This window comes from Trichosurus vulpecula, chromosome 2, assembly GCF_011100635.1.
Source record: "Trichosurus vulpecula isolate mTriVul1 chromosome 2, mTriVul1.pri, whole genome shotgun sequence".
In the NCBI taxonomy this organism is placed as follows: Eukaryota; Metazoa; Chordata; class Mammalia; order Diprotodontia; family Phalangeridae; genus Trichosurus; species Trichosurus vulpecula.
In genome coordinates, this window is record NC_050574.1 from 263,454,090 (window position 1) to 263,481,118 (window position 27,029).

At 36.6% G+C, this 27,029-nt stretch overlaps 2 protein-coding genes across 4 annotated transcripts in view; one reads left to right on the top strand and one right to left on the bottom strand.

The window, feature by feature from the left end:
* SPATS2L (spermatogenesis associated serine rich 2 like) overlaps nucleotides 1-11,104 on the top strand; it is a 241,613-nt gene extending 230,509 nt beyond the window's left edge. For all 3 annotated transcript variants that reach the window (XM_036744739.1, XM_036744738.1, XM_036744740.1), the window contains exons 9-12: nucleotides 3,290-3,399; nucleotides 4,761-4,863; nucleotides 8,642-8,859; nucleotides 10,216-11,104. In XM_036744739.1, coding sequence (XP_036600634.1) covers nucleotides 3,290-3,399; nucleotides 4,761-4,863; nucleotides 8,642-8,859; nucleotides 10,216-10,611 — 827 coding nt within the window. In that variant the 3' untranslated portion in view covers nucleotides 10,612-11,104. The remainder of the gene's footprint in view (nucleotides 1-3,289; nucleotides 3,400-4,760; nucleotides 4,864-8,641; nucleotides 8,860-10,215) is intronic.
* A 4,311-nt stretch (nucleotides 11,105-15,415) lies between these two features.
* Nucleotides 15,416-27,029, bottom strand: part of KCTD18 (potassium channel tetramerization domain containing 18) — a 30,589-nt gene continuing 18,975 nt past the window's right edge. The window contains exon 7 of the mRNA XM_036744731.1: nucleotides 15,416-22,781. Within this exon, the coding sequence (XP_036600626.1) occupies nucleotides 22,268-22,781 (514 nt within the window). The 3' untranslated portion in view covers nucleotides 15,416-22,267. The remainder of the gene's footprint in view (nucleotides 22,782-27,029) is intronic.

Below are 27,029 nucleotides of genomic sequence, written 5' to 3' on the forward strand. Positions count from 1 at the left end.
TATGTAAAATGCTTCCAAAGACTTGCTGATGCACATGTCTTCATTTACATGCACATTTACATTAACTTGAACACAGGAGGAATTGGCTGGTAATTCTGCACCTGCAATCTTATTTTGGGGCCCATTCACATCCTTTTGGATAAAGACTTTGGTTTTTGACTGCTGTTGGTGTGAATGCTTTAGTCTTACTGCCTCAAAAAAAGAACAATGATATCTAATTGTCAGTTGCTCCAAAATCAAATATAAAGAAAAGTCAGAGAGCATTACTGGTGTGTCTTGGGAACTGACAATGCTTGGATCGAGAATGCTTGACTTGTAGTCAAGCTTCATGACACTGAATGAGCTGTTTAACTTCTCCAGACTTCAGTTTCCTATTCTGAAAAGTGAGGAAGTTGGACTAGATACACTTTCCAGCTTGAACATTTTATGATTTTATTGTTCTATCTATTTCCCTAGTTTCATCTTGAACATTTGCCACCATCTTCTTCCTGTTTTTATGGTGCTGAAAAAAGAGCCCATCAGTTAATCTTATTATACTTTCCTACTTTACATAAATTCTTTCAGACTTTTATTTGACAATAAAACTTCTGGATCTCTGGACTTCCAGTCTTACATTTTTTAAGTTAAATTGGTAAGAAAATCTGGGGTCCAAGGCACTTACTTTCTTTTTCAAATTTTAAATTTTTATTAATAGCTTTTTTTTTGTATTCTTTCCATTTATGAACATATCTGTTCCAGCCACTGTGAGTTGTCCCTTGTAACAAGGAAGAGAAAGATGAGAGGGGGGAAAGCAGTTCAGCAAACCTAACCAACACCACTGACCACCTCTTTCACCTCTACAAAGTCCTCCACAGTCCTTCACCTCAACAGAGGAGTAAGGGAGCTTCATTTTCTCATTTTTTCCTCAGCCAAGCCTGGTCTTTATACTTACACAGCGTTCAATTTTTCATAGAATTATAGATTTAGGGCAGAAGAGAAATTAGAGGCCATCTAGTCCACCCTCTCTTTTCATAGACCTCAGGAAACTGGCCCAGGTAAATGAAATGACCTGTCTATGGTTAACAGGTCTAGTAAATGTCAGAGGCAGGATTTGAACCCAAGTCCTTAGACTTGTTGCTGTTCTTTCCAGTTACATAGTTGTAATCTATGTGTATAATTGTTTTGGTCCGCCTACATCAGCTCATATTTTTTCCTCTGCTTCTTTGAATACTCTACTTGAAATCCATCCTTTCTCCTGATTCAGTAATATTCTGTGACATTTATGTACCAATTTGTGGGCATCTATTTTGTTTCTAGTTCTTTTCTACTATAAAAGTGCTGCTATGAAACACACACACACACACACACACACACACACACACACACACACACACCCACCACCTTTCTTTCCATTTAGGTACTCTTTGAGGTATATGCCTAGCCATTGCTTTCACCTCTGAGTGAAAGGAATTTGGACATTTTAGAAACTTTTTGGGGCATAATTCCAAATTGCTTTCTAGAATCACTGGTTTCAGGTACTTGCAAGTGATTGCTTTGGGAAAAGAAACTGCTACTTTCCCCTAATTCTATCCTGAAAACAAATCACCCCAAACATCATCCTGTCCCACATCTTTCATGTAAGTCCATGCCACCACTACTACCACCACCACCATCCCCATAAACAAAGGGAAAAGTAGAAAAAAAAATTTGAATATCTTAGCAGGTTCCTACATATTCTGAGAGGCTGTACAGCACAGATCAATCTTTCCCGGGAAATGTGCCTTGGTAAATCAGGGGGAGGGGGTAAGTAATCAAAAAGGAATTATAGCAGCCTGACATTCCACTGGGCTACATGATTTATGGTTTGATTATTTTATTAATATCACAACATCGCTATCACTGTTAAGTTTTATGAAAAGATATGTCTATCACAGTCTAATGACATGGTATATGGTTTTGTAGGACATTTTAACCACTGATTCATTCTTTACTTTGTTTCATTCAGGCATTTAAATGCCTATTTTTGATATTTTGTATGTTAAGCATTCTCGCAATCAGAAATCATGTTGTTTGGCACTGTGGTTCTAGAGGTGTGCTATGACTCGAACTTAATAGAGCAATGGGTTATTATTCAGCAAAGAATTTAAAATGAATAGCTGTATATACATTCTCAATTAGATATACTTTTTTTTTTCTTAGAGCAAGCAGTGTTTGTCTAATTGAAATGGGGGCAGTGATTGTAGACTTAAATGAGATGTAAGAGTTTGTTAAAAGATAATATTGTGAATGCATTCTTACCGTGTGTGTTTTTATTCATTGTTTTACGGGCTCTAATGTATTTTAGGAACTGTCACAAATTCACATGAAATGCCTGTGGGCTACTAGATCTATTTGGATCTGGAATTTAGCTGACAGATGTATGAAAATATAGAGGCTGAGAACTCCCTAGCGTCTTCTCCGCATGTGCAGATGCTGAAGAATACTCTTCTTGGACCATTCCAGTTCAAGTTGGCATTGACTTACGCTTGCAAATGTGCCTTTGGGGACATTTACAATACAGACATGAAATGCTTAGATTTGGAACTTGGCTCCTTTTATAGAATGGAAGCATATCATCTGAGCAAAGGCATCTGGGAACCTTTTAGCTCCCTAAAAGTACTTAGTGTCAAGTTAAATATGGGTGAATGACTCGAATGGCAATTAGTTGCCCTAAGTGAATCTGGATGGATGAAATATAGACTCTACCTGTCAACAAATTCTATTTTATTAATTAATGTTTAATAACCAACACAAATACCAGATATTTTCTAGACATTTTTCAGGATACAGAACAAAACATTGTTCCTTCATAATGAATTCCCATGCCTCACACAGTGATCCAGATTTGCATGGAATTTCAAGTTGCTTTTAGATAGCTTGTAATTTTTCACAGTCTCTATTTTAAGATATTTGTTTCTCTTAGCATTTCCCCATTTGAAATTTGAGATCTTCGGGTGAAATTAGATCAGGTGCCTTTTTGAATTTTTGACCCAAAAATGGAGTAGAGAAGAGGTAAAAAGGTGGGGAGGAAAATTGTTAATTAAGAGGAGGAGGAGGAGGAGTTTGTTGATGGGATTAAAACACCGGGAAGGGGATTAGATAGCAATCAATGACAGCTTGCACTGGGAAACAGTTTCAGTGACTAGATCAGAAAACTGAGCATGGCTATGTATTCAAAAGTCAATATAAAAGAGGAAAATTGATTCTAAAATATATCCATTAATATGTTTAAATTTCTGCCCTTAACATGTTATTCTTCCTTCCTTGGTAGTGGAAATTCTGACTGCTCGTCAGAAAAAAGCTGAAGAATTAAAGAGACTTACTGATCTATCCAGTCAGATGGCGGAGGCACAGCTGGCTGAACTCCGGGCGGAAATTAAGGTAAGTTTTTAAATGTCAAAGCCTGAATGCTGAGCCTGAGATAAGATCATCATTATTTTTGTTTTGTATATAGATATAGTGTTTTTCCTCTAAGGATTTGACATAATATGCTAGGTTCTCTTTCAAGATGGTTAAAATGGAGAGGAGAGAAGGGTAAAGGTCACTGAATAATAGTATTTTAAGTATAAGAAGGCATGGTAGGATTTATTATCACAGAGGAGAACTGAGCTTACCTGTATATTCACTGAGAACAGGCCCAGAGGAAATAGGCTAGTGGAGAGGGTATGTGTGTGTGTGTGTTATTGTGACATTGAGAATTTTAAATTGAAGCAATTGAAATAGAGCAAGGTTGAGTGTGGAAGCTGTCTTCCCACCAACTTTTGTGAATGTATTACCCATGTCCAGAATACTTTCTTGAAATAAGGAGATGATCTAGATAATATCTTGGAGTCAAAGGAACTGAATTCAAATCTCAGACCTAAGTTCAAATCCCAGCTCTGCCTTGATAACTTTGACCAAATTATCTAATTTGGTTGGGTAGGTCTTAATTTTGTCATCTTTAAAATGAGGGGATTGGATCAAATGAACTGAGATTCCCTTCTAGTTCTAAATCTGTGATCCTCCTCTCAATTTCACCTCTGCATATTTTGTCCCCCTCTGCACCCAAAAAATCTCCAGCATAGTCTTCTAGAGTGACTGAAGGAGCAGAGGACTGAAATAGTCCCAAGCAAGGCAGATGAGTTTCCGTCTTGAGAAGAACTTATTCCCACTCAGTTTACCATAAACCGAGTTTGAGAGGAGACTCTGGGAGGAATGAGAACATAACCGTTTTCTCCCCCTTTCTTTGGGTAGATATGTCCTTATGAATAGGGGAGTCAGAACCTAATCGTATGAAGTCATTTGAGAGGCATCAAGCAGAGGACATCATCTAAAACATATCACCCTGAGCCTGTAAAAGTTCTTAAAGGTTTTCTGTTAGTGATTCATCCCACTGACTGCAGAGAGCTTTTAGAATTTCCAGAGTCCCTAGTGAAAATGCAGATTCTCCTGGAATGGGTAGTAATAGCAAGGATCAGCTGATCCTAGCTGAGGGTATAGAATCATAAAATTCTAAACGGGGATCTAGAGTCAGAAAGAGAACTGGAAATGTCAGGAACAAGGCAGGAGTCAGGGTTGGGGGTGGGGGGAAACCAAGCTCAGGGAAAATCAAAACTAGTGTCTCCATGGCACTTTATTACAAATGAGTTAAAGTGTGATTCATCATTGATGGCTTTACTATTCTTGTACCTAGAGACACTGAAGAATATTTCCACTAACATTTTTTTACCCTGATGTCTCTGTTTAATTGTCCTTCTCTTAAGCACTTTGTCAGTGAACGCAAATATGATGAAGAGCTAGGAAGATCTGCCAGGTTCTCCTGTGACATCGAACAGCTAAAGACCCAAATCATGCTCTGTGGAGAAAGTGAGTCTTGCATACTAAATGAGTTCTGTGAACATACTTTATGGTTTTCAGTTATCTATAATACCCACTGTCCTCCTGCCAACCCCAAAAACGTAGGTCAGTATTTTAATCATCCTTTTACCAAAGAAGATTAAATTGCAGTTAGTGGTGGGGAATGTATGTATATGATTGTATATGTATAAAGGAACTTACATGCTAGGTACCTATTTAATCCAGATCATCCCCTAAATGCGAAATGGAACATATCTAACAACATTTCTATAACAATCTCTTAATGGAAGTGAAACCACAACAACATTTGGACTCAAACATCCCTAATGTACGGGGTGTTACATGATAAAGTAAAAATTACATGGAAGAAGATGAAGTCAGGAGGAAGAGCTGCTGGCCCTGATCATGTACATACAGAAGAAATAGAGCCTGAAGTTAGCATACTTTTGAAGGCACTCAGGAATCAGTTTGTAAGATATCTCAAAGAGAAGAAGATTCTAAAAGAATGGGAAAAAATCATGGACTATTGCCCCCCCGCAAAAAAGGTGACTGAAAAGACATCAGCAACTACTAAGTGTTGTGCCTACTTTCTTTCTCACCTATGTAAAATCTTTATAAGGATGATCTACATGCATATTTATGAAGCTATAAGAAGGAAAAAGAAAAGGGTTTGATTTCCCACTGCACACTACATCTTCAGATGCCTGGTTGACTAATACGTATAAAAAATATGAAATCACAATGAATTTATTGTTTGTAAATTTTATATCTATTCAGTAGAGTACATAGTTCACCTCTTCTTTCACAAGGTGTTTCCCATGCATATATTACATGCCTACAAGATTTCTTGATAGATGTAACAACACACATAACTGTTCAACAGGCCTCTATTTCTGAATATCAAGTGAGGCATAAAACAGGTCAAAGATATCTGTAGTTGTCAAGGAGGACATCTTGCACAAACATCAAATAGAAAAGGAATACCCTATAATTGGTAAGGTCCTTCAGATGCTCCTATTTCTAAATCACATTATGCTGACTGCATCAAGCCTCAGAATACTTAATGGGCCTTTTCACAATCAGCCTGATAAACCACATAGGAGAAATTAAGTGGATGAAAAATACCTAATGCCCAGATCATGACATGCAGTTAGATAGGCAGTCCAGTGAGGTAATCCATCTGTAAATATCTTGAACAGATACTGAAAATGGAGAATGAGTTGGGTCCAGAATTAAATAGTTGAAGAGAGCTGGCTAGATTGCATTTTGGAAATGAAGTATCACTTTGAGGATCCCAGGCTGTACACACACACACACACACACACAGTCTTTTAAACACAAACATTTATCTAGTGATACTAAATGGCTAACAAAAATGAATTACCACAATCTCCAATGAACTAAACTGCAGCTGATCCAACAGACAATAGAGAAAAAAGCATGGTCAGTTTATATGGAGTACGTGTTAACAAAGATTTGTGCGCTAAAAGTAGCATAAAAGATTTCTTCCAAAAATAATAAAGAAAATGTCATCCAATAATGCAGCAGGGGTGAGGGAGAACAGAAGGATGCCTAGAGTGCTGCACTGATGCTCAAGAAATACACACACACAAACACAAACACAAACATATATATTTTTGAATAAGAACTACCTACAGCAGGGGATCTTGACCTGGGGTCCATGAACCTGCTTTTTAAAAAATATATATTTTTGTAACTTATTTAAGTATATCTGCTTTCCTTTATAATTCTATGTATTTTATTTTATACATAATAATGTAATCATTATTCTGAGCAGGAGCCTAGAGGCTTTACCAGATTGTCAGATGGTTCCATGACACCCTTAAGGAACCCTGCTCTGGAAGACAAGAATCATTTGGAATGAGACAGCCTGGGTGGGCTGTGATCCACACTGGTAGAGCAAATACTCAGACTGATGATGAGTTAATAGACCCATTAAATTATTATACAAATGAGACCTATATTGTTCTGCTTAAGATCCTATAGTGATTCACCAGAAATACCAGAATTTTAACTCAGGATCTCCAAATGCCAGTATGCCATGAGGAGTTTTTATGATTAATTATATGGAAAACAGACAGGTCAACTAAAGTTTGCACCTTGTGATGTACTTTTTTTAAAGAACAGAAAGCTAAACTACTCTTCTGATTTAAAACAACTGAGATGCCACATTAGACGTTGTTTAAAGAGTAAGGCTTTCTAATAAATCTGGTAATAATTAGATGTATTGTAAAGTGTTCCAGCTGCTATCCGTGCAGTATGTCCATGAGCTTAGCATCTACTCTTTTCTGTGGTCAAACGCAACCTACAAGTACATGGCTTAAATGAAGCCCACAAATAGCTCAAAGACTTCGTTTCAGATAATTAGCTTGTCTTGTCCCTCATTCTTAACCTAACCGTCCAACTTCATACGCTGAGTTTCCCAATTTCAACCCACTTTCCAGTGGAAGTGGGAATGAACAATACAAGGGATCAAAGATAGCAGGAGGGAAGAGGGAAAGCAGATGGCCTGGAAGATTTACAAACTAGTAAATTTGCACCCAGATAACTGAGAATTGACTGCTGAGGTTGTCTTCTTTTCTTTACACTCTAAATTTCTTACACAAGGAATCTACCCCTCACTCTCCATCCCTTTTCTGACTTTTTTCCCTGAAAAAATTTAGCAAAAAGTATAATTCCTAATTGAAAGCTTGACTGTTTGTCATAGTTTCCGGGCTTTCTGGACGGAAAAAAGTTAATTTTCAGTGACTGTGTGTCTTCAGCCTTCTGAATCTCCGAAGATGATTCACAGCTCTGCCTGAGGCATCATCTTCACTCCAGTGCCATCTAGTGGGGAGAAACATGTCCTTGCCAAGCGGTCAAGATCAGAATCAGCCCTCCATGGAGGAGAATGCTCCTTTCTTTCCTCAGACCCAATGAGAGAAAGCTTGGCAATAGCATGCTAACCATGGGATTGTAAAGTTCTCACATTGTGCATGACAAGGACTGCTGAGAAATGCAGATTTTAAAAGGAAGCATATATGGAATGTAAAGACTACCACGTCCATGGGGTTTTTGTTGTTTTTTCCATTCCCCAGGATTAAATACAAATTGGCAATTACCAATTCCATGGAAAAGTCCTAAACTATGTCATTCCTCATCGAAATCAAGAATCTTCTAAGAATGAAAGAAAAATGTTGTATTTTAAGGTCTAGTAAAAAAAATGTCCAGCATAGTGAATAAAAAACTCAAGTGAACTCTGAGTTATAAAGTACTGCTCGTCTTGCTCTCTTTCCTAGGACCCATAAGAAAAGTCACCATCATTTGTCAGAAAAGTTACATCTTGGGAAAACAACCAGAATTATTAATAAATTAATTATTAATAAATTAATAACACTTAATTAAGCAATCTTACCTAACTTCAAAGAGTCTACCAGCTTGGTTTCCGCCGTTCCAGCAAGCTTTGGAATCACCCGTCATTACTGGATGGAAGCTTTATTGGGGTGGGGGACAGTACATGAAAAAAGGAATTTCTCTTTAGTAAAGTGCCAGATAACACAACATTAGTAAATTTAAGGCATTTTGGATATACCGGTTGGTCTGAATCTTAGCATCTAGAAATGGAAGGGGTGCTGAAGGTTGAGAATTAACTCCTTTCCTACCAACTGCCAGGTTTCCACGTCTACGGAATAAACAAGGGAAATATGTCATTCACTGGTGCGTAACTGAGGTACCAATGTTAATTTCATACCCTCTAACACCGACGTTATTTGTTGTCGTTTTTCAGTTTCACATCCAAAAAACAATTACTCCTCAAGAACACCATGTAGCTCCCTGCTGCCCATGCTGAATGCACACACCACAACATCTGGAAAACAGAACACCTATAATCGAAAACCGCCAAGTCACAAGACCTCTGACAACAAAGCAGCTATCACTAAAATGCCAAGTAATCCTCCAAGCACCAATGAAACCTCTCCCCAAGTTGTACCAGCTACCAAACAGGTAAGGCGAATATAGTCAAGGTCATTGTTCAGTCATGTCTAGCTCTTCATAACCCCATTTGGGGTTTTCTTGGCAAAGATACTGGGGTGGTTTTCTGTTCCCTTCTCCAGCTCAAACAAGGTTAAGTGACTTACCCAGAGTCACATGGTCAATCTATGTCTGAGGCCAGATTTGAACTCAGGTCTTCCTGACTCCAGACTTGAGCTCTAACCACTGCACCACCTAGCTGCCCTGTCAAGGTCATAAGGACTACAAGTCTTCTAGTATCATCTAGTCGTTTACCTTCTCTCCAGTGGTTCTTTTCTGCATCAACTGCTAGACACTAAATTCTATCTGCCCCTGCCTCCTTAACTCACCCTTCAAGCGATATGACCAATTCCCATTATTCCTGTCTCCTTGAAGCTCCATACAGCAGGCTGGCATCATGGGAATTTTCTCTGCATAGATTTGGAAAAAAAACTGTTAGCAAAGAATTCATTCAAATATATTTTGATCAAGTTCCCACCTTTTTCTTAGATGAAAGAGGCTCATGCAAATTCAGGATGGGATTGGAACTAGGACCACATACACCTTATTTTATTTGATTGTTCCGTACTCATTTCTGTCTCGTTTATGGATTATGAGCCATACCCATTTTTCCTTTTGTTGGATGTAGAATTTTCAAGGAGGATCACATATGAAACAGCATAAGCTGTTCTTATAACTTTTTTAACCACATAAGCAAATAGTGACCAATCCATTTCTATCCAACACAACATAAAGCCTTAAACAGGTTCCAAGGGGCTGTCTTCTTAACTTTCCTACTGCTCCTGTAATGTGTCTTTGAGAGACAATGTCTCTCTCACTTTCACAGAATAACAAATTTAATATTGATGTTAATCAGTCAAAAGGGGGAAAAAGGACTGTTTGTTTCATGTTATCTTTTAAAAGCCTTTTTAGAATTGCATAATGCTGTATCTCTTACATCTGCTAAATTGACTTATTAACTTTTGTGAAGGTGGTCCTACAGAATTCTTATTATCAACTGAAAACAGTTCCTCTTTTCCCTAATTTCTTCACAAGTTTTAAACCAGCATATTGACCTGGGGTATTTCGTTTAATCATTCTGAAGGATACAGATCTTTATTTGAATCTGCCTGATTTGTGCTTTAAACATAGCTTAACAGCTAAAAGTTTTATTCTTTGAGATCCAAGATTTTGTAAGCTGTCATATTCTTCTAAGGGAAAAAAAAACATATGTGTTGACTTAGAGATGTCATGACTAATGATATTCGTGGTTTGGGTGTTTTCCCTGCAGTCTTTAAGCTAACACAAAGCCAAAGCTATCTAACAGCTATCTGTTTTCCTTCTTGGTAGAATGGCCCTTCTAGCCAGAGACGGAGATTTAATCCACAGTATCATAACAACAGGCTGAATGGTGCTGCCAAGTCACAAGGCAACATTAATGAAGCAGATTATCCCATAAAGGGCAACCCGAGACATGATCATAGAAGACAACAGCACAATAGCTTCCGGCCAAAAAATAAGGGCGTCACCAAAAACCAAGAGCCACCCATGGCAACCAAGGCCTCTGAGAACCCGGCCCACTCGGAAAAGCCCAGGCGGAAGCAGCATGCTGTCGATACCCCTGAGGCCAGGCCTTTCCGTGGGAGCGTTGCTAGGGTTACTCAGTGTAATCTCTGTCCCACAAGGATAGAAGTATCAGCAGATGCTGCAGTTCTCTCCGTGCCAGCTGTGACTTTGGTGGCCTAAACTATCATTCCTAAGAAAGAGAAAAGCAGCTTTCACCCAGTTCTGGTTCCCTGCCCAAGGTGCTGATCTAATTGCTGCCAAGATTGTTGATCAGAGTATGCAAATCCTATATCGTCAAGACATCTTCTCTTGATAATTTGTACCCATTCTAATAATCAGCTATAGCTTGCTTCATACCTTTCATGGCTTTGCTTGATGCGTTGAAGCTTCTTTTCATCAAGACATTGCAGCATTTTAGCCAAGCAGTATTTACTCATTCATTAGGAGAATCAAGATGTAAACTAAAGATCAAATGCCCAGTAGCAACTTTATTATGTCGTAGCAGTTGTATCAGTCTGTTGGTTGTTTTTAGAGAAGTTAATGTTGCAAAGCAAATCCTGAAGATCTGGCAAAAGTGATCTAAGATATGCGCTTTTGTAGAATTTAACATCTGGTGTTTTCTGAAAAATTATATACATATATTGCTTTATTAAAATTGCTACATTTGACATTTGCTTGGGCCTTATGTGAATGGATATTCTTAGATCAAGCTTAATTTTTATTGAACGCAGTATACATTGAGCTCCGTTGGCAAACTATTAATCATTTGAGGCACCACACAAAGTTACATTAATATCGCTTGGGAAGAACTAACTGCAAAATAAACTCCTCTTTCATGTATACCAAGATATCTCACACATAGAAACACAGTTCTATTCATATTATCTTGGCCACCCTACCAGGTATGAAGAGGGGACGTAAGCTCAATGATCTGTTGATTTCTTTGGTCTTAACAAACTCACGGTTCACTTCATTAGCCCATCCCCTCATCATTCCCCAACTCTGACTACAGTGCTTCAGTCAGACTTTGGTGCATCCAGAGGACATTCTGGTCAGCCTCCTTGCACAACATCTTGCTTTCAGTTTGTGTTGTTCCGCAAGTGTTTCAGGATCCCGAGTTCTCCAGCTCTCTTTACAGAAGCATCCTTTGCTGAATACAGCTTTGCCAAGCACAAGAAAATGTTTGCTCTCTCTGTAGAAAGTTTTTAGAAGCCCCTGGGACACCCATACATTTAAAAGGCATTCAAAATGTCAAATCACACTCAAGAAATGAGGAATTGTTTAGTCAAACACAGAAGAAAAATAGCCAGCACCACAATCAGTGTTTACCTATATTAAATTGCAGACCCTCCAGTCATAATCTTTGAAGAGCTATGTCCATATAATATAAAAGGATTTTGCATGTCTTTCTACACTTCTGTAGAATGACACTGTCATCTTACAATGTACTCAACATCAGCATTTTGTAGCATAAAATTTTCAGCCTTGAAGGTAAATCAGGAAATTCTAGGATCAAAGCAAAAAATGGGCTTACCAGGTTGTAATATATACCAGTGTTCTTTGCCAAAAGCCTGCATAACCTACTTTTTCCAACAGTTCCTTAGATTAAGAGCAAAAACTGGCTCATAATCCAGCAATAAAGTCCATACGCACACACACACATGAACATATATATCAGTACACACACATGTAAACAGGTTGCAATGTATACCAGTGTTATATGTGGAGGATATACACACGTATGCATATATAGAGATGTTGTAAAGTAGCATAACTGATTATATTTATTCTAAGATCTGATTTTTTTTAACCCTTAGTTTGTAAACCAGCACTGCACAACCTGCGGCCTGTGGGCTGGTTGGGGCATGCCAAAGGATTGTGGGTGGCCCGTGAAAAAGGTAGAGGATGTTTTCCTGTGGGCTGCAGGTTGTGCAGGCCTGTTGTAAACATTTGCTAATTTGTTTTAACAGTAATTTCAACAATTTAATGCAAAATTTATTTTATTAAAATGTATCCTTAAATAGCTTCAACTAGTAAAAATTATTAATATGACCCTAGGAGCCTCTGCCACCCTGTGTGATATTAGAAACTTTAGCCCACGACAGTCAGTCCAGGGATGGTCTAAATTTTTATTTTTCTCTAGTTTACAAAGGGTCAAAAATTCCTTTAAAATATCTATGAAGATATAATTGAAAACAACATGTATTAAATACATGCTGTAAGCTGAATACTGTCTTGGGCATCGGAGAATAATAATCATAGCTAGAATGCTGGACTTGAAGTCAGGGAGACCTAAGTACAAATTCTGACTCTGACACTTACTAGCCATGCGACCCTGGGCAGGTCGTTGAACAACTTTCAGCCTCAATTTGCTCATATGTAAAATGGTGATAATATAATGAGAACGAAGGGTTGCTGTGAAGATCAAATGAGATATTTGTAGAATGCTTTGCAAACTTTTAAACACTTTATAAATGCTAGCTATTAATACTGTTACATAGCATTTTAAAGATTTGCATAGAGCTTTACATATGTTATTTCACTTCGTCCTTCTAACAAATCAGGAATGTAAGTGCCTTTATTACCTTCATTTTACTGAAGTGAAACTGAAGCAGAAGCAGACAGAGGTTAAATAATTTGCCCAGAGTCAGATGGCTAGTAATTATATGAGGCAGGATTAATATTCAGGTCATCCTGACTCCAAGTCTAACACTCTAAACACTGAGCTACTCAGCTGTCTAGATTTAAAATTTAGATAAGATGTGATCCTTGCTTTCATGGAACTTGTGGTCTGGGAGAATCGAATAACCAATACTAATTGCCAAAACATGCAATATTACATAACAAATGGATTTGAGTTACAAAACAAAATGTAGTGTGAGGTCTGGACCAAAGGAGCAGGAAAAATCTTCAACTGAAACCTTCAAAATATTGGAGTATAATTTACCTACAATTCAACAGATTTTTTTTTAATCTAAAGCTCCATCTGTGAAATTTAGGGGTCTTTTGAATTTCAAGTTACCACTGACGTCCAGTTACAATGAGTTAGAGAATCAAGAATTTCACTCATGTTCCTGTTACATTAATGTTCAAACTGTACCCTTTTAAACTTGACCCCCAAAACTTTAATACACTAAGGCTCAACAAATTAATGCAAAATTCACTGCTCTTAAAGGACAACAGCTTGGATAAAAAAGTGCAAACATATCCGACAATATATCTTTAAAGGGTTCAGTTTACATGTCAATTACCCATACTAGCATCAGCAAAATAAACATATTTGTCCAAGAGGGGCCTGTAGGGAAGCTGATCCAAGTGAGACCAAATGAGAGACTAAAAAGTAATTAAACATCTCGGCCAGGATATCAACTGTATGATTCCTGACTATAGAAAAGTTTAGGGTCGAACTTAATCTAGATGAAACTACGAGAATTTGAAAGTGGAGATGTGGGCAGCTTTTTAACCTAGATCATAGGTTATCAAGCAGACCAAGGGTAACATCTAAGATTCATCAACAAAATATTGTAAAAACAATGATAAAAAATTTTAAACTTTAATAACAATTGAATACTTCTACTGAATATAATGCTGGTTAGAGTTCCATCATGCGTCTCTGAGGCTGGAATGTTAGATTGTTAATATGACTTGTGATAATAATTTTTTTTCCTTTTACACTTGTTTCTAAAGCAACATGGAACTCTGAAAAGTCATTTGTGGCTCAAGAGTAGCAGGTCTTACATCCCCATTGCTTAATTTTGGTACTAAAAGAGCTAATAGCTAAGAACTATGATAACAAACATAAAATAAAAGTTAGGAAAATTATGTTAAGTAAATAAAGGTAAACAAAATTAAAATTTTCTAAAAGGGAAAATATAATTTCACAAACACTAAGCACCTCTTCCTATGCGTAATACACTGGCTGTGTGCTGGTGAGAGATGCAGATATGAATGACACAATCTCTGCTCTGATGGAGCTTACAGTCTAACTACAATCTAAAAGACTTAAATTTGTAAGAAACATGTATTTGTTTTTTCCAATTTCTGACACAAACTATCAAGAGCAAAGAATAAACTAGCCTGCCAGTGATTAATGCATTTTTGAATATACTACAAAAAACCTCGATGACTTTTAGCTGCAATTCTTTATCTTGCAGGTAAAATGAAGAAACTGAATTTTTAAGCCCCACCCATTGCTTCACTCTTGGGTTGAATCCACTCACATTTTAATATTCTTCATAGTATAGTAAAAGGACATTTTCCCATCCTCCTCTTCCCTGAGCCATCAATCTCACTGACACACTAAGGAAGTTCTCTGTGTCCATTGTTTTACTTTAGTGGAACTCACTGATTCTTAGTTGTTATAGTCCTGGACTGCACTACTGAAGCAGTCATCTAGATAAAGTCTCTTTGGGAAGACTGGCAATTTTTTCCCCCAGAAAACCCTTCATGTAAATTGTATTGCAACAACTTATTCATAAAAAAAAAATTAGTTCTTTCATAGTGTATTTTCACCATGTAACAATATGGATATGATAATTTGGATAATCAATTTTCATGAGCCCTTTAGATTGTGGGCTCTAATCCTTACAAAAGCATAGGAATAGCCCTTTTATGTGATAAAATAGTATTACAAAGAAAGGAAATTTTAATAACATCAAGTAAGTTTCAGAAGAGAAAATGCTATTGAAGCTTGCTATTCATGAGATCACTGGAAAGGGGCTGTGGCCTTTAAAGATGCTCTAGTAGGGTGGAGAACCTGAGGCTTTGAGGCCACCCGTGGCCCTCCAACTGAATTCAAATATTACAGAATAAATCCTTTTATTAAGGGGATTTGTTCTGTGAAGTTTGGATTCAGTCAAAGGGCTGCACTTGAGGACCTAGAGGGCCACATGTGGCTTAAAGGCTGCAGGTTCCCACCCCTGCATCTAGGCCAGCCTGTTGTGGATAATTAAGTGAACTGAAATAAATTAGTCTGACAGAACAAATGTATACATTTCTGGAAGAAATTTTATTTCATTGTATTTTATTTCATCGTAGATGATCACTACACTAAGCAAAATGAGTACTACTACACAAGATTTTTACAGAAAATTAGAACACAAAAATCACTTCTTGGTAACAGAGTATACATGAATGGTTTTCAAGCCTCAATAACACAAGGCTTTTTCCTAGACTTCTGACAAAACACATTGTTGAAAATCCTTGCCAAAAATCACACACAGAAGAAATTGATTAGCCCACTTTCAAATTCTGGTTCTTCAAAAACCTTTATGAAAGACTTTGAAGGCTTGTAGAAAGTTGAGTTCAATTAGAATGAACCCATGCACTAACTCCAGAGAAGAGAGACCTCCATCCAATCCAATCAACATATATTAAGCATCTTCTATGTTCAATGAACAGTGCCATGGGCTAGGGATATAAAAACGAAGTTTGACAACAGTCCTTTCCCCATTTACAATCTTAGCAAGTTATGACATACAGAAATAACTACAACACAAGGCATGGCTGTATAAGTGTAAAGAAGAGTGAAGAAATAAGGAGAAATAAATAAAATAAAGAGAATAGTACCAGGAGAAAGTCGAAGAGAAGAGCGTCATGTCTAGCTTTGGGTTTTTGAAAAGACTTGCCTTTTTAAGGCAAGGGGAGAAAGGGGGAGGAAGGAAGATTGCCTTAAGTCCTCTCTAGCTCGTAACCATGGAGTGATACGGATGGGGAGCATGTCTGTGTAGCACTTTTGCCACAAATGTTCATGAAACAGTGTCTAATGTGTTAGGGAAGCCAGAAATTTAAGTGCAGCCTTGAACAATATATTTTTAAAAGCCCAAGATTTCTTTCTCTCCCTTTTTACGTGACTGTTTTTCACTTGCATCTTTAAAATATCAACCTTGCTCAGCTAAAACCATTAGCTGTCTTCCCTCTCATTCACTTGCTGAACCAAAGGAAGCAGTGGTTGAGTGAGGAAGGTGCTAAGATTGCTTTGCTTGGGAGTATTTCATCCAACAGGCCTTGGGTATATGACATGGAACAATCTATGAGTGAGAAGAAGGGATGAGAACCTTCAGGAACAGAAACAGAACCTCTGGGGACAATGGCAAACAAGCCAGGTAATCAAGAATAATAAAGACTGTTTCGTCATTCTTCAACCACACCCTGATGACCTATTGAAAATGACCATATATCACATTTATAGCTGGAATATATCATGAGCTATCTACTCCAATCCTCCAATTCCATTAATCCTATATTTGATAAAATGGAAGCTGAGTGACTGGCCCAAGATCACACAAGTTGTAGGTGTCAATAGGAAGACATGGACACTCCAGAGCTAGTGCTACTTCCTCTACATCACTGATTCAGCTACAGTCCTGAACATCTGAATTCAACAACACAGATTAAGGACCTAACATTCAAGTCACAGTCTGAGGTGCTAGGGAAAACAAAGGCAAAAACTCCTCAAGGAGCATACATTCTACTGGATGAGCTTCCTTTTCTGCCTCCTTTACTATGAAAAAAAAAAACTTATTTCCAAAATGTTTTAGCTGCAGTGACAAAAATAAGAGGTGCTGGATATCAGTATTTTCCCCCCACCTGATGCAAATAAATTGCCATTTTTAAAAAATCCTTTTCTGATGCCTCAACATGTTGTAGCAACCTTTGGTTCTCAAAAAGTATGCCAAGAAAGCACAAGATCTGGCAAACAAAAAGACTTGTGGATTATGAAGAGCCAACCTAGTTAAATTTTCAGAATTTCATTATTATAAGGCTGGTCACCTTATTTTTTTGCCCACAGAAATTCATGAACCTATCAATGGGGCAAGGAAAGGCTGTGATCCACATCAGTGGAATCAATATCCATAACGATGAAATAATATCTTTGATGTATGGTACAAAAAATACATTCAGTATGTACATAAAAATTCCTCTCCTAAGACACTGTAGTCTTTAGTTTTACGTGCCTAAGGAAGGTTTTGCTAGTGGAATGTAGAGTTTAGGATCACAGTAGGAAGTGGATGTAAAACAAAGCAAAAAGTCATTACTACATGGATAGATAGTATACAACACTGAGTGACAGTTCCCATGAAATTAGATTGGCTTAAAATGCAGCTGCCTGCATCAACTTTCAATGTAGAAAATTTTAAATATGTATGGTCTGTTAGGGGCAAGATATGTTGAACAAAGGCTATAACAAAGAAAAATTAGGTTTTCTATAGCAATACATACTGTGTGTATCTCAGGAGTTTGGCAAGAATACAACTGAAAATGTAGCCTTCATTTTACTAAAGACTATACCATCATCCAAATTCTATGAATATGGAACTCTGGAAGCAGCTGGAAACAAAGAAATTTTTTTTCATTAGGTATTTATGTTTCCTTTTGACTATACTGAATGTTCAATGTACTAACTGTAAAACCAACTTAAAGAATCATTCATTCAGCATTCACTAAGAAAAGAACATATAACATTTAATTGACTATATTCAGTGGATAGTTTCAGTATATAAATACATATGGAAAAACCTTGTCATCATTATTAAAAGCTCTTAGACAACTTAAGTACACCATCTGGGAATAGACTTTCAATACTTACGTAGAAACATAGAAACACATATGAAAAAACCTCACCATCACCTTTAAAAATTCTTAGTTACCTGATAAGCTCAATGCCTGGAATAGATAAGCCATTCAGAATATTTCTTTTCATATTTTGTAGAGCTTTTTTCCCCTCATTTCACTAAGTACAAACTTGCAGAATATAGTTTTCTGATCAAGATTATGTACCAACAGTTTCAACATAAACAATATACATAAATCCTACAATTTCTCCCTTCATAAAGCGATTCACCAATGACTGCACTTAATGAGTCCACCTAGTACACTTAACATTTGATTTTACAATTTTTGAAACTTTTTTTTTGGATAAAGCAATTATACAGTTATTCCTTCTCAATTTTTATTTAAGGAGAGCCTGGGAAGTATATAAATCTTTTTTGAGTATCAGAATAATGTAACTTGGTTTAACTTGTGAGTAAATAAATTGCCTCCATGGGAAAGCTACTAAGACAAGAGACTGAGCATCTATGATTATCAGAGGGAACATGACATATTGAATGGCCTTGAGGCAAGTCCCCAGAAGTATCAAGTCCCAGTTTCTCATCAATAGATCAGGCCTATATGTCACCTACCTACCTCACTGAGATGTAGTGATGAAGCTTTAGAGGTCTCAACATGGCTCTAAACAACATGGGGAAAAAGATAACATCTAAGTATTAGTTATCCATCAGTTCTTACTAGTAGTAATTATAATAATTGGCAAAATTTTTAATAAAGCACTATCACATAAATGCCACTGGTCCTTACAATTATGTAGAGGCATCAGCTGCCCTACCCCAGTCCCAATCCAACCACTGTCACATTCATCCTCACAACTCATTTTCATCATTTCTCTGCCTACAGAATAAAGTTCAGACTTCTTAGCCTGACATTCAAGGCCCTCTTCTGGCCCTCACCTAATTCTTCAAACTTACTGCTTACTACTCAAATCCTCTGCTTCACCTTTCCCTGAATATAACATGTCTTTCCAGCTCCTCATTATTGCTATTGTCATGCCCCCAGAAGAAATGTCCTTCCTCCCCTTTGTTCCTACAAACCTTTCCAACCTTCCAATGGCAAGCTAGAATCTCACCTTTTCAGTGAAACCTTCCCTAACTACCTACGGGTAGAAGTGATTTTTTTCCTTGCTGTTTATCCCTGTAGGAATTATTGTTCATATTAATCATCTGGAATTGAAATTTTGCCTATCTTTAACTTTTCAACTGTCATCTCCCTAGTCATACTGTAAACTTTTAAAAGATACTTTCTTGTATTCCCCTTTGCAGAAGAGACATTCAACAAGTACCTAATCACCATTTAACAAATGGAAAATCTGCACTACACAGGGTACCAAAATACTAGAATTCAAGTATCCTAAAACTCCTAGCCCAATGCTCTAGATAGTAAGTCTGAAGCTGGAATGTTTTTATTCCATGAGACATGCTGCTATGTTGACCTAACTGATCCAAACACCAGTTTGAATCAACATAATTCACTGCATCAGCTTATAACCAGAACTTGGTCAAAACTCTCATTAAAGGGTCTGATACTATCCCCTATTTTAATTCCTCTACTTGGTTTATATTGGGCACAACACTTCTTTTTCTAATCTGCTGTACAGCTATCTGTTGCGATTACTTCAACTACAGATGCTTTTATTTATAAAGAACAATTTGAGGACCATATTGGTAACAATTTGCAATCTTTTTTTTGGTGACTTAAAAATGAATTTTTCAATTTTGGCAAGCATACCCTTTTCAGTCTTTTTTACTGAACTGATAATAGTATATGTTAAATCCAACTTGAGGTCAGACCTCAAAAATACCAAAAATTACTGTGGTTTTATTAACTTTTTTTGACTAACTCCAAATCCTCTCCTCTAATGTAAGAGGTCTTTATTTTATCTGTGTAAATCATTCCTCAAAATATAGATTCCATGAAGAAAACAGGGTAAATTAAGATTGTTTTTGGCCTGAAGAATACTGACATATGCATGTCATTGTTACAGATTCCATTACCTGACCTACTGCAGGGCTACTAGAGAAACATTAAAACAAAAATATCAGCATCTGCAACATGTGCTTTCAGACCATTTTCCCAGAAACAGCAATCAAGGTCCATCCACACGCTTACCCCACTTCCTTTATAAAGGTATACAAGGAATATCAGATTTAATTAAGGATCTTTGTATTTTGCTATTATGGGAATTAAAATTGTTTTGTTTATGAAGCTAATGATTATGTCAAGATAGAAAAAAAGCTTAGTAAGACCACCACCCTCCATTTGACCTTGTTTCCTGACACTGGTTTTAATTCCCCCCCCCAACCCTGGTTTCTTGAGTCTCCTTCACATTTTGCCCCAAACCAAATTCTAAGGAATTAAATAAAGGGTGGTTAAGTTAAATTGGTAGCATTTCACATATTTAACAAAAAGGCACAGGATTGTGAGACAATTCAAATACCTTTTGTCTTTTAAGTAAAAGACCTTCTACACGTTAGTTAGTTGCCTTTACTTAAACACACTGACAACTTGGCAGCAATGCAATCTACCCTTTATCTCCCAATACTGACCCCTCTGGATAAATAGGAAAATCAATACATTCTTTAAAGTTCTGAATACCTATATTTTGATGTAGTATTTTTTCAAGAACTGGATGTTTTAAACATATAGAATATGAGCGATTGCTATTTTGTGGCAGCATTGTCAAAGATCTTCAACCTTCCACACCTCTTAAAAATTCCAGCTAATGAAAACTCCAATTCAAAGGCTTTGGCATATGTAAATATAATCTATTGTGATAGCATACTCCTCAATGTTTAATTATTTTCTGCATTATTCAAAGTCAAAAGAAAAGTTCCCAATCTACATAGCTGCAAATGTGATTACTATCAAAGGGCAGTGAGACCTAGGAAAATGCACATTCACAAAAAATCATCACAGTTTCTTTTTCTGGAAAAGTTTTATTTTATTTTTGCAAAATTAGTCCTCTTAAGGATCTTTAGCTTACTCTTTCAGATCAATCCAAATATTCTGATGAGTAGTGATGTAGAAAGTATTGTTTTATGAAATTAGTTGTAAAAACACAAAAGGCATACTATTCCTTGAAGGTAGAAAGAGTTCAGATATAAAATAAAAAATGTAAAAGGTAAAATATATGCAACTGAATATTCATGGAAAAATAGATGATTAATCCAAATATTCTGTAAAAAAATCTTAAATTCATCTTCCCATATGGAAAGTTATATGCATATAAATTATGTTGTATAATGAGTGTCTTCCTTTAGTGTTTGGTCACTTTTGAAAAATACTAAGATTTTAAAAGATAGCTAAACTTCCAGCTTCTGTTGTTTCAAAGAGCCTTCAAAATGTAAAAAAAAAAAATCCTGTTAACCAAAATAAGAGAAAACAATCTCTTATCAAAACATTCTAAAGAAGTATCCTAGAATTTATGCCCTAATAATTGACCTTACATTAAATCCAGATTTGCAAAAGGAAAGTAGTAAGAAAGGCCAACTCTGTGTGTGTGTGTGGGGGAGAGTGGGAGAGTGGAAGAGAGGGAGACAGACAGAGAGATAGAGAGAGAGACAAAAAGGGAACACTCTTAAATTTTAAGAGTCAAGGAATTTTAAGTGTCAAGGTATGATCTCAAAGTATTGTCTTATATGTCCTCCCTCCCTATATTTTCCTGTTGGCCTAGACTGGATGGGGGTTATTTCCACTTGATCAAACTAGGAGTTCAACATTTTATTTTCCAATCTTTTAACTAACACAAAATATAGTAATACAGATACCACCTGCTGTCCATTAAGGCTGTGACATACTCCAAGAACTGACCTTTAATAAATATGAAAATATGAAAGTGCTCTAGTCCCAATCGAAGTTTAGATTTATCACTTTTTTGCTGAAGTAGTTAGGAAAAAGATTATCTGATGACTAATTTGCTAAGTTGCTTTCTTGCCTTTGTGCCATAAAAAAATTAAAACAAGTCCAGCACTTTTAAAAACTTGACGTTCATAACTATGTCTATGTAAAAACTAAATGTTGAAAACTTAAAAACAGTAAATCAGTCCTAACCATTTAATCCTTCAGTCAAAACTCCTATTGCCCCCAAACTCCCCAGTAACTCTCATATTTGTAGTTTCCATGACTACCGTATCAAAAGATACTTATTAACTTCATCGTACCATACGGGTTAGAAGTTCTAAGAAATAAAGACAAGAAATTTTAATTCCACCACTGGTTACTGTTAGTTATTCTCATTCTTCACATTTTGAGCCCACACACTGGAAGTATTGGGCATCTCAGCAGATGGGGTTTCAGGGTGGTTTGTTTTATTCATTCCTGGAGAGGACAGCTGAGAAGGTGTTACAGTACATAGAGGAGTCCGCTTCAGTTTGATCACTCGAGTAGGAGTAGCCTTCTTTTCTGACAGGGAAGCCTTCACTGGAGATGTATGTGTTTCACCATTTTCTGCACTTCCAGTTCCACAGGGCATCTGTGAATTCACAGCCATTGAAATGCCAGGGTCAGGTATGGTTTTTGCCACTGTATGGCATCGAACTAAGTGACTGCCACTACTGGGCCGCTTAATTGTCAGCTGGGAAGAGGTTTTTGAAGTATTAGATGTAACCACCTTTACTGAAGCAGAATTCTTGACTTTGATATGTGTGCTTGTTGAAGGACCCAAAAATCTTATGGGTTTAGGTCCTGCTTTACAGTTCACACCATCTTCTTCATCTTCATTCAAGGCTATCAAGCGCCTGTAAATATAAAGGACTGTCATTTTCAAGATTTTACACAACCCACAGTAGTGAATTAATGTCTCCAAAGTTAATTTTCAGGCTCAACAAAAAGGTTTCTTTCAAGCCCCAAAATTTCAAAAAATTGGTAAAGCTAATCTCCTGTATAAAACCAAACACACTAGATAAAGTTAACAATCTCATTAACCGCTCGGTCATTACTTTTATAAGAAATGTTGTTCTGAATGACAAACTTCAAACAACTGAATTATGAAACTGGCATAGGGCAGCAAAGAGGCTACTCAATCTATTGTTCAATTGAAAGCACTATAAAATACATCGCAACATACCTGAAACAAGATTTGATCCTCAATTGAACCAAACACATGGTATGGTGAGAGGTTTAACAGAATCACACATTATGGTGAGTCAGAGATGGAAAAGGCCTTAGAAAACACTTGAAAATCACTGAAGAAGCAATACAGCATAAAGGAGAGAACATCAGACTCAGGTCAAGAGAAGACTGAGTTCAATTTCCAATCTTTGATAGAGACAAGCTCTATAACCATGGGCAAATCATTTCACAGTTAAGTAAGGCCAACTCTGTGCATGTGTGGGTGTGGTGCTTCTCTCTGGTAACTATGTATGTAATGTCTTGGACAGACAGCTAGAAGCCTGTCTGCTGCTTGTAATTTCTGTTTGTGTTTTCTCTGAAGTTCAGGGTGCTGACTTTTTCCGTTGAACTGAGTTAATGATATATGTATGTTTAATTAAAATAAGACTGTTAACCCTTTAAAGTTGTTTTCCTTAGAAAAGCAGATCAGGGGCAGCTAGGTGGCGCAGTGAGTAGAGCACTGGCCCTGGAGTCAAGAGAATCTGAGTTCGAATTTGGCCTCAGACACTCGACACACTTACTAGCTGTGTGACCTTGGGCAAGTCACTTAACCCCAATTGCCCCTGCCTTCCCCCCTTAAAAAAAAAAAAAGAAAAGCAGGTCAAAAAACTTGTGCTAGCAGCCCTCCTGTGTGCTGGTGTTATTACAGCCACAGTAGCAGCAAGTAGCACTGGTGTTACAAGTGGCTGAGCTAGAAACTCAAATATTGCTCAGAATTTTTCTTTCGTACTCTTTCCACTACACAATGATATTCAGGGAAATGTTGGGCAAGTTTGGGAAAGATAATAAACTAAGAATAAGATTTATCAGAAAACTAAAAATGGAAGAAGAAAAGCAAGACCAAAAAGGTTGAAAACAACTACTATTAAAATGCCTAGCCTTCCCACTGTTTTCATCACTTTCTTTTGCATTTAGTTTCTTTTTCCCTTCTTTTAAAAATATGGTTACTCCCTATATATGAAGCAATTGCTTATCAAATATCAGATCAAACCTCTAAATCTTTCCCCCTTCAAATTAATTTACTAAACTATAAATTTTTTAAGAGCAAGGACTATGTCTTATCTTAAGTCTCTATCTAACCTAAGCCTAGGATAGTGATCTGCACAAAACATATAATTTTTGCTATATTGTATTTATTACATTTAAACAAAATTAGCTTCTATAACACAATAAAGAATAAACTGTTATCTGGAAATGTCAGGAATGAATGACTTTAGTTAATTGAATATTCTGGTTAATAAAATTACCATATATATCACACATGAACTGCAAATACTTAAGAGAATCAGAAAATATTAAAATATAATTAACACTAGAACTATGATAAATATAACATAAAATATTCTGATGATTCAGGAGGAACTTCAGAATCTTCCCCAGCTTCAGATTCATCATTATGAATTGGTCAGAATTAATGGAATACTTGGATACAACATAATATACATTCGCCCTAAAATTTAGCCCCTATTGACTTTATTTTTACTTATCTATACTGCAAATTTCATTATTTTGCCCATACCAGGTGTGGGTAATCTGTGGTCTCAAGGCTACATGTGGCCCTCTAGGTCCTCAAGTTCCCCACCCCTGCACCTAGACCTTCTAATAATTTACTCATTTTAGAAAGCATGTTAAGAAAAACAGAGTAAAGGAAATAAGGAGCTATAAGAAATGGGAGATACCATATAGGGAAAAAAAAGAGCTAACATAAGTCTGGAATAAATCCTCTCTAAATATCTGTGAAAGGCACAGAAAACATGTTAGAGAACAGACAAACCTTTAAAGGACACTAAAGGAAACAGAAATCTCACTACACTAAGTGATCAAGTAATTAGGAAATCTAAAGGAGAATATCATTCACAGAACCAGATGACATCCCGCCCAGAACCAGAGGAAAACCACATAATTAAAAATATGTTTAAAATACAGCTGAATTCAGAGCTGTATTCTTTAATGGATAATTTATATAAAATCCTACTAAATACAAAATTTTGAACTATCTGATGTTAGAAGCAAAGAATATTTCAGAATACCTTATTATGAATTTCCAATATTCAAGATGCAAAAGTTATTTTACCTTTGTATAATCTAGGAGATATGACCAGGTTTTTCATATATGTGCAAAGAAAATCACTCATCTAAATTTCCATTGTGTCAAAATCTTTATTTAAAAAAATCCAACGTATTCTTCTATCAAAAACATATTGTAGACCTAGTTTAAATAAATTAAACTCAATTTCCATACCTCTTTTGCAGTAGTTTTATATCTATTTCTAAACCTATGATTCAATTGGTGTGGAGAACTTCCACCATCAATTTATTTTTTTTTTTTGCGGGGAGGGGGCAGGGCAATTGGGGTTCAGTGACTTGCCCAAGGTCACACAGCTAGTACATGTGTCAAGTGTCTGAGGCTGCATTTGAACTCAGGTCCTCCTGACTCCAGGGCCGGTGGTCTACTCACTGCACCACCTAGCTGCCCCATCCACCATCAATTTAGAGAGGCAACTAGCATCATGATAGTTTTTTATGTACCCAGAGTCAGGAAGACCTTAGTTTTACTCCTGCCTCATAGGCTTATTAGCTGTGTGACTCTGGGCAAGTCATTTAATCTCTCTCAGCCTCAGTTTCCTCATCTATAAAATGGGGATAATAATAGCACCTACCTCCCAGGGTCATTGTGAGGGTCAAATGAGATAAATATGCAAAACATTTTGAAAACCTGGAAGTACTACATAAGTGATAGCTGTCATATGAAATGAAACTTGGGAGTCCTAGAGAGCTGCATTGGGCACTGAGAGTTGAGGTAACCTGGCCAGGGATACACAGATAGTGTTTGTCACAGGCAGGACTTGAACCCCATCTTACTGGTGGGCAAGGCAGCCTCCTATCCATGAAGGTGACACTGCTTCTCATCTATTTCAATGGTAAATGGAATACATAGATATATTGTTTAAATACTTTCCCTGATTACAGAGTATATACTTATAAATAAATGTATTTATTAAAATAAGTGCCAGTAAATGCCACCCTAAAATAATGACATTAAAATTTTAGGACAGACCAAGACAATTCCAAAAGACTCATGATGGAAAATGCTATCCACATCCAGAGAAAGAACTATGGAGTCTGAATGCAGATTGAAGCCTATTGTTTTCACCTTTTTTTGTGGTTTTCCCCTTTTCTTGTGTTTGTCCTTTCACAACGTGACTAATGTGGAAATAAGTTTACCATGATTGTACATGTATAACCTATATCAGATTGCTTGTCATCTTGAGGAGGGGAGATGGGAGGAAGGGAGAAAAATTTGGAATTCAAAACCTTATAGAAAATGAATGCTGAAAACTATCTTTACATGTAATTGGAAAAAATAAAATGCTACTCAAAAAAAATTTTGGTTAAAAATCTTATTACTGAGGCAAGACAGAGTAGAGGGGATATAGGACTTAAGAGTCAGAAGATCGAAGTGAGTCCCTAGCTCTGTCTTTTAATAGCTTTCTGATGCTGAGCAAATCACTTAATTTTTCTGAGCTCCTCATATATAACCTGGGAATGGTAGTATTTATAATATAAGTTTCAGAAGATTGTTGTCAGATGACACAGTATACATAAAGCTATGCATTATAAAATAAAACACTCCATAAAAATAAGATGCAATTATAGTTATGTGACTTTTTAAATTTTTTAAAACAATTGAATTAATGGTGTCTTTAACAATAGCTAGCATTTATATAGCATTTTAAGAGTTATAAAGTGCTTTACATATGTTATCTCATTTGATGTTTGAATCTCTCTTTAAATCCGATCTTTAAATCTCTCCTGATTTCCAATACTCTCTTTTTCCCTTTCCTGACCTTTAGCAGAGGTGGGCCAAATTTTGC